This window comes from Aythya fuligula, chromosome 4 (genome assembly GCF_009819795.1).
Source record: "Aythya fuligula isolate bAytFul2 chromosome 4, bAytFul2.pri, whole genome shotgun sequence".
In the NCBI taxonomy this organism is placed as follows: Eukaryota; Metazoa; Chordata; class Aves; order Anseriformes; family Anatidae; genus Aythya; species Aythya fuligula.
In genome coordinates, this window is record NC_045562.1 from 61,647,130 (window position 1) to 61,663,050 (window position 15,921).

Below are 15,921 nucleotides of genomic sequence, written 5' to 3' on the forward strand. Positions count from 1 at the left end.
AACGCAGCTGGAAGAGGCAGCTAGGGAGATTCTTCTTGCAAATGATATATTTAGACATAAGAGGAACAGGACCACGCTATGACGACCCAAAAAGGAAAAGACTGCAGCAGCTAAGTAGCGTTGATGTGAGTTTCAAGTTATGAAACTTGCAGTTATAAGAATGATGATCAGGTCTTATGCATATATGAAGAAGTGGTCATATTCTTTCAAAAATATGCCAATCCTAATTAACTTGTTGGTTACAATATGGCCACAAAAGCTGCTTTTTTTCTTTTTCTTTTTTCCCCCTTTGTTTTGAACAAGTAAACAAAAGGCACAGACACACAATCTATACTTAGGGAAGGTACCTGTCCCAGCCTATGGAATTATATGATTTTTAAGGTCCCTTATAACCCAACCCATTTGATGATTCTATGACCTCTTCAGACCATGAAAATTATTTTTTTATGTTTCTCAAAGTAATTCTTAGATAATTCAATTTCTGACTTACAAATATATAGGAAAGAAACTCAAAATAATAATCCTCAGAGTAATTTATTTTCTTCCCCACAGACCAGTGTTAAAATCTAAGGACAACAAGAATCTAAGGCTCTGTTTCCATTACAAATCAAACCATCAGAAAACATTTTAAAGAGGTATCAGTGAGATCAGTTTTTCTTTAATGTGGGGAAAAGGTTTGCCAAAAGCACTGCAGCTCCTCAGAGAGCTAAGATGACATTGAGGACAATGGATTAACACACTCAGTGTAGCATGCTCTGTTTGACTCCAAACACTTCTTTCTCCCTCCTCTCCACTTTTAAATGCTTCCCGTCTGAAGAAAGCAAAAAGGTCACTTTCTCGGCTTTCCAATTTCTCCCAAAGACTGAATTAAAAGGATAAGCCCTTTTAAATACTCGTTTCTTTTTGTTTTATGACAGTGAAAAGGATTAAGCAAAGTCTACCAGAAACTTTCCAAAGACAGTTGTGCTATTACATGTGGTCTACATCATTATTCTTTCAAATGGGCCTCCTGAGCAACCCGTTATGAACCAATGCAAGATCAAGGCAGATAGGCAAGAAATTCTGTGTATATTGTGAATATTGGAAGCTATCAAGGTCTTGATGATTTGTTGCACACTTTACCTTGTCTTTGTAACAAGCACTGGTGACTTTCTCATACAGCTGATTCAGTATTGGTTTTCTGGGGTCAGTGAACATATATTGATTTATACTATGAAAATCTATTTACCGTTTCCAAGGGCTGCTCACTAGATTTCTTCCTAAGTTTATGAAGTATTCTTAGCTTTTACTCTGTACACTATCACTTACACAGAAGCAAAGGGAGATGAGTTAGAACAACCAGCAAACGGTATATTTTTAAAGGGGGCAACAACTGCAAGCAGCTACCATTAGCATGAACGAAATTATGATTAGAGCTACAGAGCTTTAACTGATTAAGGGAATTGGAATTCAAACTCCGAAAGAGAGTTTAGTTTGAAGAGATTCAAACTAAAAAAGAGATCAATGATCAAAGCAATCCAGACTGCACCCCTCACACCCTCCATCTCCCCCGTATTAAGGAAACATGCAGATAAGCGTTTATAATCAACAATCTGGATTAATTAATCATAATGATCAGTAACAGCTCCATCAGGATTAATTGTACTGTAACAAACAGAAGTGAATTACCTCGTCTTCGCCCATAACTCCTTGCTGCATGTAAACAAAGGACAAATTGTAAAATGTCAAACAACTGTGTTATGCCCACATATGAAAATATTTATCATACAAAAAACTATGTGGGTGAGCAATAAATAAAAATCTGCATTGGTATTTGCCACTGCTAATTGTAGATTAGACTGCAAATAAACTGAAGTCTCACTTAAATATCCCACTATTTTACTACTAAACTGATGTTAGCAGCAGCTGTAAGGAATATACTATAAAACACAGCGATATCATTGCACAAATGTTGATTATTCAATGTGCCTTTATACTTGGTCTTAACTTCACGTTAATTACAGAAGCATAAAATGTGGTAACTTTAAAATTCATCTCCTCAAACACAATTTGCATCCTACAGAAGTGTCTAAATAACACGCAGGGCACTGCAACTGAAAAAAGGAAAATATTACTTTAAAAAGCATGTAGCCAGCATTAAATTAATCACAGAAACATTCTGGTCCATGGAACAGTTTGTACAGTCCTTCGCAGTGACAATGCAAATGCTATAAGCCATGACCTTCCTTTTTCATGAAAAGACCTAGCAGAAAATTAACCGCAAGGTTTTGTTTGAAACAAAAGACTCCTTGTGGTAGCAAACAAAATCAGGGCACAAGTCACAAGAAATGGCATTGTATCACAAATACTGCACAAAGGCAAAGCAACAGTTTCTGACCGACTGCAAGTAAATCCAAGATTTTCCTAACTTCTGAGTTTTGCAAGATTCTTAAAGGGATCTTACAACTACAGTTCAGCAGACTGCACTGACTGCTCCTCAGCTTGAAGGCTGGGCGACTAAAAATAGGCAGATTACTAATACAAAAACTATCAAGGTATGTGTAATTTTTAGTTACGTTTCCACAAAGTATTTTCAATTCCTGTTTCTCAGACTTTGTAGCTGAGAAAGATTACTTTAATCATTATAGCACTGCAGTTAAATATCCACACAGATCACTAGAAACCATGTTATCGTGACATTCATGAACACAGATCACTCTGTCCTCCCATTAGTTTTTTATTTATTTATTTTACTGGGACTCCACGCACTGATCTCTCCTGAAATGCAGCTTTGGTTCTGAGACACTGATAGGCATGCAGCCTCACAAAGTCAGTGACTCATGAATTAAGTTCACTGTCCCATTTCCATATTATTGAATCCTTACATTGCTGGTATTTGCCATTTACATGGGGATTTTTCAAATTTTTTAAAAAGTTTATATATATTTTTTATTCTCTTTATTTTTTCCTACTAGGAATTCAGTGGATTGCTTATGGAATTCTGAGAATCTCTCTTGCATTTTTCTCCCTTAATACTTTTTATTTCTTACACAACATTCAGTATATTCCTAGCCAATTTGCACTGAACTTGCTTTCAAATTTATTTTCTTCCACCTGAAAGAATCACAATGGATTAGAACAGTCTTTTGCTTAAAGTTTTTCATACCCTCCAACCTTTCATTAGTGATCCAACACCAGAAAATCCCAGTTTCAACAAGACTGGGAACACCTAAATTCAGATTTCCCATATGAAAATAGCATCCACAAAAAGCAACATATTCTTCAACAGAGGATGTGATTAGTTCTCTTATCAGTTGATGCAGCACAGGGGGACTAATGTCTAACTTCAGACTTGTTTTCATCTGAAGTCAGGCATTGACATGAGAGCAGCTCTGCTGCTGCTGCAGCATGTAGGGATCTTTTCTAACTCTTGGACACAGTGACTCACAGGCAGCATTAGCAGCGGCGTCACCAAGCCCTTGTCCAACACCCTGTGCTCTTCTCTCCCCCCAATAAAACTGGAGTAATCAGGGAAAATTCAGGTGCTTCACACCCACAGTATGTGGCATGTTCCCTCTCCAAGAATACTAAACAAATGCATACTGATAAAGCATTTCTAGCTCAAGCCTTAGTGATTTTTTTTCTAGACCTGCTCCTTTTTTTGCCAACAAAACCAGCTCAGCTATTTTCTTATATATTCATAGTTAAGGCAATCTGATATACAAAAAATATATTGTTACAGAACACCTGAACTGTTTTTCTTTGTGTGTTTTAAAATATCAGTAAATTTAGGGATAAACACAGCAGGGCTATTAAAATGCTAAAAACCCCTCCACAATGCAATTCAGCTTAAAATAGTATTTTTGCAATACAAACAGAAATTACAATGACACTCCGAAGTTCATCTGTGCATTCTTTGCTTAGGCAAAAACAATAATGTCAGAGAAAATAGAAAAATAATTGTATTTGATGTTGTCACATTATTTACTTTACTCATATGGCAACCCCCCTTTCTCCTAATATTTACCTGTTTTGTCCATTTAGGTTGTAAACTAGTTTGGGCAGGGATTTTCTGTCACTGAGTCTATAAAGTCTAGAAAACTTTGCTCCCATTCTCAGATGATCTGTAGGCACTGCTGCAATAAATGTGACCACTGATAGCAACCCCTATGGTTTTGCAACTCATTATTTTTGATTATTTTTATCCAGAGTTTATGACCACAGTGGATAAGTTGTTTTAATAACAACAGCTACAAAGCCTTGAAGGTTACAGGCTCTCATCAGACTGCTTCCCAAATCACTACAAATACGGTATTGAACTAAAGGTATCCTTTTTAGCTTCATGAAACTTCAGTATTTTAATCTCCCTGTATAAATATTTCTATAAAAATAGCCTCTTTCAAAGGCTAGATATTGCTTCTGAAAAGTGTCCCACTGAAAAAAAACAAACTTCTATTATAAGGTGAGCAATGAGAAATTATAAAATATCAGAAATAATTTTCTCTATTTATTAAAATATCATGCACATACTGTATGTATGCCCTTCAGAGCGTACATGCTTGCCTATATGTGGTGTGTAACTATACACATTATATATATATATATTTAGAGATATAGTTATATAGTTTTATATGTATTTACTATATATGTTTAATATGGATTTAATATATAAATTTACATAATTAGTGCCTGTGTTTAGAAAAATAAATAATTGCAGGGTAGACAGCCCTTTGGGGAAGGCCAGTCACTTGTAGTTATACTTGATTTATGACAGCAAAAAAATGAGAGATTATACTTCCTTCCTTCCTTCCTGAACTTGTTCAAAGAGTAAGTCATACAGAAATAATTTTGTATCCTCTACTCTGTAAAGGCAGATAACCTAATTAGCCAGAAACTTTGACAGATTTCATGTAAGTGAGAAAGTGCAAGGGATACACTCAGAAAACATGAATTAGGTAGCACATGCAAGAAGGATTATATGTCGAATGGAACCCAATAATCTTTTAACCTTCCAACTTTAACTGCTGTAGTTAACAAAAATATTCCCTCTTCTTGCAGTTAAAAAATTCTGCTTCTACATCCCTTAAGTTGCATACTAGTAAGTCTAGAACCTGTCAAAGAAACAAACAAAAGAACACCAAAAAACCTTTCTGCAACTTAAATCAGCTCAAAGATAAAGATATGGCAGACAGAAGTAAACACTTTTTCTGCCATTATATTTATATGGTCTTGATGTCGTATTTTTGCAAAATTGTGAGCAGTGCTATCATGCAGATAGTCAACGTATCATTTCTGTTTAGACATGTATTTGAATTACACTCCAGAGATCAAATATGCACTTATTTCAGTAACTGAAACTGCTGAGCTGATTTAAAACTATTTATGTTGTTTAACAAAAAAAAGACCTACTAGACCAACTTCCTATATTTAAACACAACTCAGAAATTTATGATATCAACTAAGATAAAATACCATTTGTCCTTAACAGTCCTGACTTACATGAGCAGATGGGGACACTGAAGAAATGAATCATTCTTCGTTAATACTTATTTGTCATTTAAAGAAACCCATCAATAATTATAGCTGAAATTTTTCAAGAGTATTGGGTAAAGGGGGCAGGTGCCTATTCCCACTGTATTCTATTGCATTTGGGTGCCTAAATTCTATTCAGATTCCATTAGATTTTAAGGCTGAAAGAATTCATGATGACCACTCAAGTTTGGCATGCATGACAGACCACAGAATCTTATCCAGCGATTCCTGTATTAGGAAGTTCAGTAACTTCTCTTTGAAGCAGAACACCTTTCTTCATAGCACAACCAACTATAAGTATCTCTAAGTGATGGCAAGTCTAACGCTCCCTTCCTAAACTGACTGAATGGTGAATTATAGTAGGTTTCAATAGTCATTAAAAAAAAATTCAATGCATTAAAACTATAAAGGTGGGAACCCTACAATAGGGAAAATCACCCAAAACCCTAACAAATTGGACTCTTGCATTATTAGTTGGTACAGACGGATTCTAAGATGGAGTTGACAATTAAAGATGTACTCAAGTGAAACCATTCCACAATATCTTTTCCTGACTTTTGAGGGAGGTCATTAAAAACCCATTTTTTTAGTTTTTACTCTTTTTTACAGCTTGAGCTGTAACAGATATATAATTATCAGATATATAATTTATTAAAACGTAAATCAGCTTTCCTTTGGTTCATTTCATTATTTTAAATAATGAAAACTGTAAATATTAATATTAGGCACAGTTCAGTAAGTACGTGTTAAATGAGCTGGAAAATTATCTATCACTTAAGAAGAGAAAAACTAGCTAAAAATCAGTTTTATCTAGAAGTGTTTAGTCTTAAGAGGGTTGAGGAATTCCAGCCTGGCTCATGTCAGAACCTTACTGGGATCCAGAGATACGAGGGTACTAAAATGAAGTCTACTAAAATCCGCTGTTGGAGCACACAAAGATGTGTCCCACATCTTTAAAATGTTACTGCTTTGCTTTTATGAATGGCTGGCATTGCTGCTCCTCCTGGTAGTGACCACAACTCTAAATGAGAAAATAAGGGATAACTCCAAATCTATGGATTATCAGTTCTCTTCTTCTGTGTTTCTCCCTCCAAGCTCCAACTAAAGGGATACTGTGAAACATTTGTTTGAATCCTCTTCTGCAGAGGAAACTGAAGTCTGCAAGCTTTTCAACAAGTGTTCAAGCTGTGATTCTCTTCACCACACATTTGGAGAAAGCCCTTCAATTCTTGCAAAGAAAGACAGGTCGTGACCGAGTCTGAAGCAGCCATGACTTCCCAGAAGTCATTCTTAGTGTTTCTGTTTTCTAGCTGCAAGTAGCTCCAGTTTAGAAGCTCCAACTTCAGGTTGCCCCCACCTGTATACGATTGCACTCTCCATGTGCATTACAGAGAACTTCAGTGTCCAAAACAGGGCTCTGAATCAAATTCTATGGGACATACCTAAAAATTACGCTTTGCAGCACCTGCCTTTTAGATACTTAAATTGTTATTTTTATCACACTTACCGAAGGTTGTTTGTAGTATTGAAGCTTTTAAAAAGGACAGAACTTTCACTGAGTGCTAGCTTCCCACCAGCATTAATAACAAACCAAGGTACTTTTAGTAAATACTCTATCTCTGTGGTTGGCTTTTCAGGTTAGTCTGTCACCACAGAGATGCCTTTTTCCAGTGTCACCAATAAAAGCAACCACCTTTTTTTCCCCTGATATTCCGTAGTGTAACAACACTTCCCACTTACTCTTTCAGCATGCAGTACTACAAAAAGAGCTCACCATCCTGAGCATTAAAGCAAACAAATTTAAAATGTTTCTTGCTTTGAAATATTTCCTCTCGTAAATGCTCGTGAGATTGCTCAATATTAATACCTTCCCACCTAATGTTTCATTGTAAATCAGCAGGTAATCACAACGGAACAGATACCACCTGAGAAAACCAGCTTGTAGCATAGGCTGTAGAGGTGCAGTTAAATACAGAAAGTTAGCTGTTGTAAATGTCCTAACATCAAGCAAATCCATATTCAATCTAATTTCCAACCAGAAATCAGGAATATGGATTGTGTGGGCTAAGCATAAACTTGATTTCAGTAGTAAAGAGCTATTTTTACTTTCCAAGGTACTCCATTATCTTAACTATCCAATACCAAAGAAGCTGATTATTCAAATGTCCGTTGCGTGAGATTTATTTTTAGTGGATGGACAACCCAATAGAAATATCCTTAAAATTTTAAACATTTACTTACAGTGTCACAAAGTGGAAGATGTTTTTTTTTTGTTTGTTTTACAATTTATACCGAATTGCACAAGTGTAAGTGACTGTGCAAAAGTGTAAGGCAACAACAACAAAAAGGAGCTCCACAGACCCACAAACCTGAAGTAACTGTTCTGTTTGTACTTTTTTATAATTAAGTCTTTACTGGTAACATTTAGACCCACCATTATCCAATAATTAGAAGTCAATAACAAACATGTAGTTGCTTTGTGTACAACAGATTCCACTTTTTCTTATCTGGTGAAGCTGTGGTATTACAGCTCTAATTTTTCCCGATGTAGAAAACATTTGTGTGCAAAACCCCTGATTTATTATTGACTTAGATGGATTACCAAGCTCTGCTTCCTTCTTTAGCCTTGAACAAAGGCTAAAGTTCATGCCTTCACTGAGTAGCAGATGTTCATGAAGTTTGACCTACTGGGAGAGGAACGTGAACATGAACTCTAACTTCAGCATATTTTGCAGTTAGAAACTTATTTGACAAAGCCAGTTCCAAAAAAAAACCCACAAAAATAAAATATTATTTCACAGAAGTGTAATAAAAAGTATATAGTTCACCATTTATCCACACAAGATAGAAAAGCATGCATTTCTGGCCTTCTTTTTCTAATTCACGTCTGAGTATAATAGTTTTTTAGCAGAGCTTTGGAGAATGTTATGCTCGTGTGCTTAGGAACAAAAAAGAATAGTACATCTTTTAAGTATTTCAGATTTCAAATAAGCTAGAAATAATGAAAGGCTGTTGCAAGATTAGCTCTTGCCATTCAGATCTGAAAAATGGAAAGCACTAGTCCCATCAATGTTGAAGACTAGAGGCAAGTAATTCAATAACAGAATGTAACAGTACAATTTTATACCAACATGTCAGATTTAAACTAAGCTAGAGATAATGAGGAACTGTTATAAGATTAGCACTTACCATTTAACATCAGAAGATTGTCAGTCCCTGGATGTGGATAACTCAAGCGACCTTAAAAGAAAACAAACAAACAAAAAAAGAATAAAGCAAAACAAATGCAGAAGTTTTAGTTATTACACTAGAAAATAAAAACACAAAAAAAGAAATTAAATGCAAAATCACTTCTTAGAATTTAAATAAAAAATCTATTTCCAGTTTGCCTAAGGGAAATAAAGAGCTAATATTTAACTCCAAGCACATTAACCAACAATACCCTTGACCCAAGTTAAAGCTGACAAGAACAGACTTCTTAACCTTAATTCTCTGGTCATAAGATCTGCAATGTGCTTTGGGATCAGCTCCAATAGGATAAAGCCACTTTTTGTTTCATGACACCCAGAAATAGTGCTGACTACTTTAGTCTTCTCTTTCATAGCGATTGTGAATAACTGTACTATGCACATTGCTTAACAGAGTGTCATTTCTGTGGTTTAGGGCCTCTCTGCTGAATCAGTGTAAGAAAAAACATGTCAACAGGAATTAATATTAAGGCATTAAAAATTTATTAGCCAATGTAACCGTTGCATGTAGTATTTTTAGCAGGTCTGGCAAATCTAGTGTACTGGTTTATCTGCAAAATTAAGAAATTTAAAGAATACAGTACATCACATTTTATAGCAGACAAACAACTATTGAATGAATATTACATGAAAAACCTCATATCCTGACATGGAACTTTTCAAGTGTTGCCTTTTACTACATTGGTGGCATGTTTTACTTTAATAGCTAAATGACTGGTTTAAAATACATAGCTGAAGTGTCTCTTCACTACAAATTCCTTTTTATTAAAGGAGACTTTTTCTGTTTACAGGAAGCTGCGAACATACCAGCAGTGCACACTGACCTAGAGAAAAAAATTCAATAGCTGCTGTGTTTAGAAGTGTGCTTTAATGTGCAAAAAACTACATTTCCATGTATCTTGCTATTACAACATACTTGCTTGTCTATAATCCTTAAACTTGTATAACAAACATTTAAATCTTTTGGAGGAAACTAGAACATTTGCTGAGACAAGAATAAAGGCTGAAAGCAAAGCATGTTGAGAACTGACACAGATTTAAAGGGGAATATAGATGCAGATGGCTTGTAAGATGCAAGTAAATGTTAGTAAGACACTACAGATAGTCATACCCCAATAAGGCTCAGGCTTTCTGAAAAGGAACAGGAAAAAAATAATAAAAATATAAACCAAAGCAGCAATCCATATATCAAAGTTGCCTAACAACTCTCATCATGTTTTTTTTTTTTTTTTTCTTTTACTCTTGCTGAACCCATGTGTTTAGCAGCAAGACTGGAAATTTCTCAAAATAGCAGTTCTGTGTCTAAAAGGACACACCTTTGGGGTTAAATAAAACCTCCATCTGAGAAAATATTTAAGTAATAGTACATAATTCCCTGCAGGAATCAAACAGGAGAATTTTCTACCAAAAACTAGAGAAAAGAAAAATATTAACTCTTAGAACAGCAAGATTTAAAAAAAAAAAAAAAAAGTTAAAAAAAAAAAAAAAAAGTTTTATACAGCCAGATTCTATTTCTCTTCCAACAGATATTATTATTAGAATGAATGGTATTTGTGCAGCTACAAATTAGGTAGGAATTCTGCATATTTTTTTTTAGGATTTTTTAAGATGACTCAGGTAAGATATTAAAAAATCATTTCAGGAGCCTTTGTCTTCATTTTCTGTAACTTCAGGATGTCCAGTTTTATAAAACAATCCAATTTTTCTCTCATGGTAAGCCTTTACAGCTACACCTAATGTTTCTTGGAAAAATAGATATTTTACCCCTGTAGAAATGCATTCTAGTACAAGAAGAAAGAAATTAAGAAGAAGGCATCCTTACGCTGCAATCTGGGAGCTGCCACTGGTTTGCTCAGCCTCGTTTTTAAGAAGTCACTTTACTTTTCCTCTCAGTTGGTCTATGAAAGGAATACTCATTTGCCTAACAGCCAGGATTTTACAGGATTATTTACTGTCACCATCCTGTTTATATACGGTGCTATAGAAATGCAACACTGTGAGCTGCTTCTTGCAGAATGGAGTGATTTATCTTGAATAACGAGAGAAATCATGAGAGATGATCATCTCAGCTTGAATCTCTTTGAGACTCTGGTGATGATCTGTCTCTAAATTTTGTTCTTTTTTTTTTTTTCTTTTCATTTAGTAAAGGGGACAAAAGATACCTATTGTAATTATTGCAGAAAGTGATTTCAGATTTTAGGCCTATCATGAGAGGACCCCCCTCCGATGTCAGCACCAAGAGAGGAAATCTGCTTTAGAAGATAGGGGATTCCCGTTTAAAAATGGTATTTTTGCATTTTCACCTTTTGTTTCCCCTTCTCTCTAGCTCCATGAATAAGCTGCACCTGAAACATAAGGCACAAAGCCGAAAAAGTTGAAATAATCAAGCACTTCTCAAGAAGTCGTGGGGATGGAGCTGCGCTAAGGAGTGCGCTCTGCCTGAATCCACTGGGCCCGGGACTCTGGTATCAAACCGATGCACCACACAAACACACAGACCTCCTCTTGCTGTTACGAAGATGAATTTGCTAGCTCAGATAATGATTTCAGGGTTAGAAGAGGAAAATTAGTAACCTTTTTGGTCTTATTTGAAAGGTTATTTCAATGAAATTGCTTTTTGTAATTTAACTATAGCTATGTCATTCCGGTGATCCTACAACGTGTATTGACCACCTTATCTAGCACTTGGGCTTTACAACCTTAAAAACATTTTTAACATAGAAGATTTGCTTGTTTATTCAAAATATAAGTACTGCCAATTTTGGTTTTTAGACCTCAGAACAATCTGAGGTGGCAAAATGCAGTGTTTCTATGGAGTGCATGTGAATTTAATGACATAAATAAATCTATGAAACTTCGTGTGTGGAATTAGCTGCAAGATCAATCCTGTACTGAGTTTAGAGAACTCAAATTTGTTTAAAAAGCGTAAAATGGATGTATACAGTATTAAACTTCATGTAAAACAGCATCACATAATATACAAAGAACAAAGGAGCGCCATCTTATAGCAATTCGCTTTGCTTCTATCGTGCATTTTTTCCTATTCAGCTCTTTCTATTGCTTGATGTTCAATGCCTTTAAAAATACATACCAGTTTAACAACTGCCCTCATCACAAACCCCATCTATTCTTATTTTACTTCAGTGTCAGAAAACTAGATTTGTGAAAACCGTTCAATACTTATTCCAGTGGTATCTGCTTGCCTAAAAATAATTTTAATAACATAAAGATGCTATACTCGTTTAAAAATAACTACAAATTAATTACAGAATATCTACTATTTAAATAATAGATGCATATAATTCCTGAGAAATGAAAAGTAATCACTTCACTGGCTGCCTACAGAACTAAGCTCTACAGCATCCAAAATTAGCACTGTGCTATTGGTGCTACTTGGAAAAAATAGGATGGCTGATATTCCTGTGCTGTTCCATAAAGTATCGTATTATAGAAATTTTCTCTGTGAAAGCCTGAGTCTAGGAACTTCAGCACGTTACCACTAATTATTTTCATGTATCACGGCTAAATTCAGAATAGCTCCGCTGCGGAGAAGCAGGTATGTCTGACATTTCTTATGTAACTGCTGCTCTCTGAAACTTAATCCCCTCTTCCGCATCTAAATGTGATCAGTGTTAACGCAACTGGCTGCTATGTACTTCTGACAACGTGCTCTTGCGTAAGGGAAGAAAAATAAATAAATTTTGTAAATAAATTTTGGTGGGCCAGCTTAACCACTACAACCACTTGAGAATTGATTAAAAAAAAACAAGTCTTGATAATCCAAATGATGAGGAAAGAGTAAGGAATTACATTAGTTACATTTCTGTAATCTTAGGTTATTATCATGGGCAGTGACAATTAAAATGCTAATTTCTTTTATAAGCCTCTTCTGAGCATCCAGATGTAGTTCTGCTTACTCACTTTTCATTTTAGGGCAAATTCATATCTAGTATTGGACATGCATGCTTTCTATTCCTATTTAATTAAATTCTTTTAGGAATCCCCAAACATTAAAACATTTGGGACAGATTTAAACCTGTAACGACTGCTTCAAATATTGCTGACTCAGTTTCACAAAGTTGATATTTCGTTGTCTGCTCCCACCTTTTTCTTCTCTTTGTTTTTAAAGTCTTAAATGAAGAGACTAAGAATCCTAAATTCCTTTCCCACCTTCCTTTTTTTTTTTTTTTTTTTCTCCTTTCTTTCAGTAGATCTCCTGATCAGAAGAGAAAGAGCTTCCAAGTTAAGCTTTTTCCCAGACTACGTAACAGACGGCACATGGCTGAGGACTGCAGCAGTTTCAGAAAGCTCAATTTTTGATTCGGTGTAGTTAAGACAACAGCACAAAACCATGTTTGGACAACACCTAGTTACAGAAAGCCTAGATACTACACTTTCACATGCTTGTGTAAGAATTATGTAAGCTTTAATGAGGCCAAATGTGTTGTCTACGATAAGTCTGTTTAGGCAAATGAGTCTATCAGTCTTAAATAGGAATATTTTTTTTCTCTCAAACAATTTCAAAGAAAGAAACCTACAGAAAATGTTCTTTACTAGATTCTTTTTACTAGAATTTCAAGGCTTTTATATGACAAAAAGTGAAGCCTTTCCTTCCTTGCTCTTTTGTTCAGCCTTAGAAACTTTTCTGAGCACAGTTTGAATTACTTTAGGAAGCAACTGCATAACTTTAAATCTTACTGCTCCCTAACACACAAAAAAATATAAAACAAAGTCATTTGAAAACAAAAATTGTCATGTCCAAAGGAAGAAAATGTTTTTTACTGTGTCGTTCAGTCACCATCGCCTTTTTTTTTTTTTATATTTCACTGGGCATGCTCCAGCATGCTGTTTTTAAAAGAAACATGTAGAGCACCTGAAAAGCTTAACTAAACTAATTGAACAGGAAAATAAAAATAGGAAAGAGCAACATAAAGGCTTCTAGGTATATCAGGTTATTCTTCCCCAACAGGTAAGCCAAATGTTAGTGTTTATTTTTATTATTTTATTACTAGCTATACAGAAAAAGGTATTTTTGTAGCTTTCCTAAAAAAAAAAAAAGAAAAAAAAAAAAGCTTTTCTCTTCCTCCCTTCACAAGAAAGCATGAAGAAAAATAGAACTTATTTTTCCTATAAACTTTGTACTCCTTCTTGTTACTCCTACTAACATAGGTATGACTAATTCAAGTTCTGTACTGTCTTATATATAGCTTGCAGTGCTATAGGAGAGCTGATTAGGAAAAAACAAAACAATTGTAGATTGAGAAAAGCATCAATATTCTTGCTTTACACAAGAGAAGCCATTAAATTACATCAAAATCACCACTGCCTTTACTATAACGATGTTTCTAGTAGATACAGTAGATAATAAATCCCATGAAATCATCTGCTTCTCAATTGGAACACATATTCTATGAGCGTAGCCTGTTCTTTTACATTTTTTCCATAATCTCTTTAAGTGTAAATGTTTTGGCTTTCTTGCTTCTGAAATGTCTAGAACTCAAGTTTGCTACATCTTGGCATCAGGAAGGACTCTCATTTGGGGGAAAATAGTTTAAAGGAAAAAAGAAGTACACATGAATGTTATGTCTGGAAAATAATTACACAACTAATATTCCAATATTTTTGTCTAGTCTTTAATATTTTAAGGGTTAATAGAAGAATTAAAAATGGTATTTAGGAACAAAATTAATTTGTTCCTTAAAAAAACACAAATTAATTTAGTTTAACCTTTATTATCTTTAACTTCCATTTATATTCTATTGGAAAAATATTAAATATATTTTTATAAAATTGATTTTGAGAAAATGTTATGGGGAAGATTAGTTTTAACATGATCAAGATTTCTGCTGCAATCAGTGAATTCAAGTACACCTCTACCTTGAAAAACTGTCTTACTGCATGCTAAAAATCACTCCCTTCTTTTGATCTCTTCTGTAGTTACGACTAAACTTAGTCTAAGTGAAGCTGAAACTATACATCTATAAACAACTTTTGGCAGGCATAAATTTAGCTTTCAGTGAATCATATTTGAAATAAAGGTTTTTCAAGTTCATGAAAGCAAAAATTGTGAAATCTGACTTCCTTCTAAAATGAGTCTTCAAATGCAAAACTTAAAGCTGTGAGCTAGTACACACAGTGTCTGTTCTGCATTGTGCAAAATCTGAGACAAGATGCTTAGTCATACTCCAGATATTGTAAGCAGCTAAATCTGAAACACGTGCTTAAAATTCCAGGGACTTTCATTTTACTGCTGTGGTCAGATATAAAAGATGCATTGTCTTAGCGTGCTTAGATTTAGTTAAAAACTTGCCATAAAAATATTCTCTAGTTAGAAAAATATTCTTCAGTTACAACAAAGCATGTCATATATTAATAGGAATAAAAAGGAAGAGTTAGTAATATTCTTAGTCCTCTGCATTATGCAAGCAGGTTCTTACATAAGTGTCAGATTTGCTGTGGTGAAAAGAAAACCCAGAGGGACTGAAATAACAAAATTAGTGTTTCACGGTTTGTAGGAGAAAAAAGTTAAACTTGTTAGGAAGTTACAGAAAATGCCAACTAACGGTGACTAAACAGGAGAGGGATAGGGAGGAACTGAAAAGCTATTCTTGGATGTGTTCTCTGCTTCCCACCGTCAGTCAGTAAATTCAATAAGGAACATTTCTCTTGTCCTTTTGCTAATCGTGTAGCTGTTTCAATTGAAATAATAACTTCAAAAGGAAATAAAAAAAGATCTTCAACAACCTATTTAAATAACAGCACGCAATTATTCCATTTAAATTCAGTTGGTGTGTGCATTGTTCTCTGGCACTCAAATGAAAAAAAAAAAAAGAATTTCCTTTGAATTCATCACTATCTATGGCTTCCATCTGTTTTAGTTCAAACATAAAACTCAGCAGAATTTTCACTGTGATGGTGAAACTGTTAAAAAAAGAAAGTCTGTCAACTGCAGACTGAAACCATACACTCACGTCCCTAGAAAGCACAGAATAACTATGGAACCTTTACTGAGTTTTTCAAAAATGTCTATATATGGACATATTTGACTTCATCTTAAAGCTTTGTCTTGTCTTATTCTCACTGAAAAATTATTATTGGAAAGATGTAGTTTTCATGTAGTGTATCGTAACAAAATATGATGACATGAATAAAAATAGGTAAT

The 15,921-nt window shown here is 34.6% G+C and overlaps 1 protein-coding gene across 1 annotated transcript in view; it reads right to left on the reverse strand.

Moving 5' to 3' along the window:
- Positions 1–15,921, reverse strand: part of CPEB2 (cytoplasmic polyadenylation element binding protein 2) — a 49,967-nt gene that overhangs the window by 18,301 nt on the left and 15,745 nt on the right. Inside the window, exon 4 of the mRNA XM_032186048.1 lies at positions 8,701–8,751. Coding sequence (XP_032041939.1) covers positions 8,701–8,751 — 51 coding nt within the window. The remainder of the gene's footprint in view (positions 1–8,700; positions 8,752–15,921) is intronic.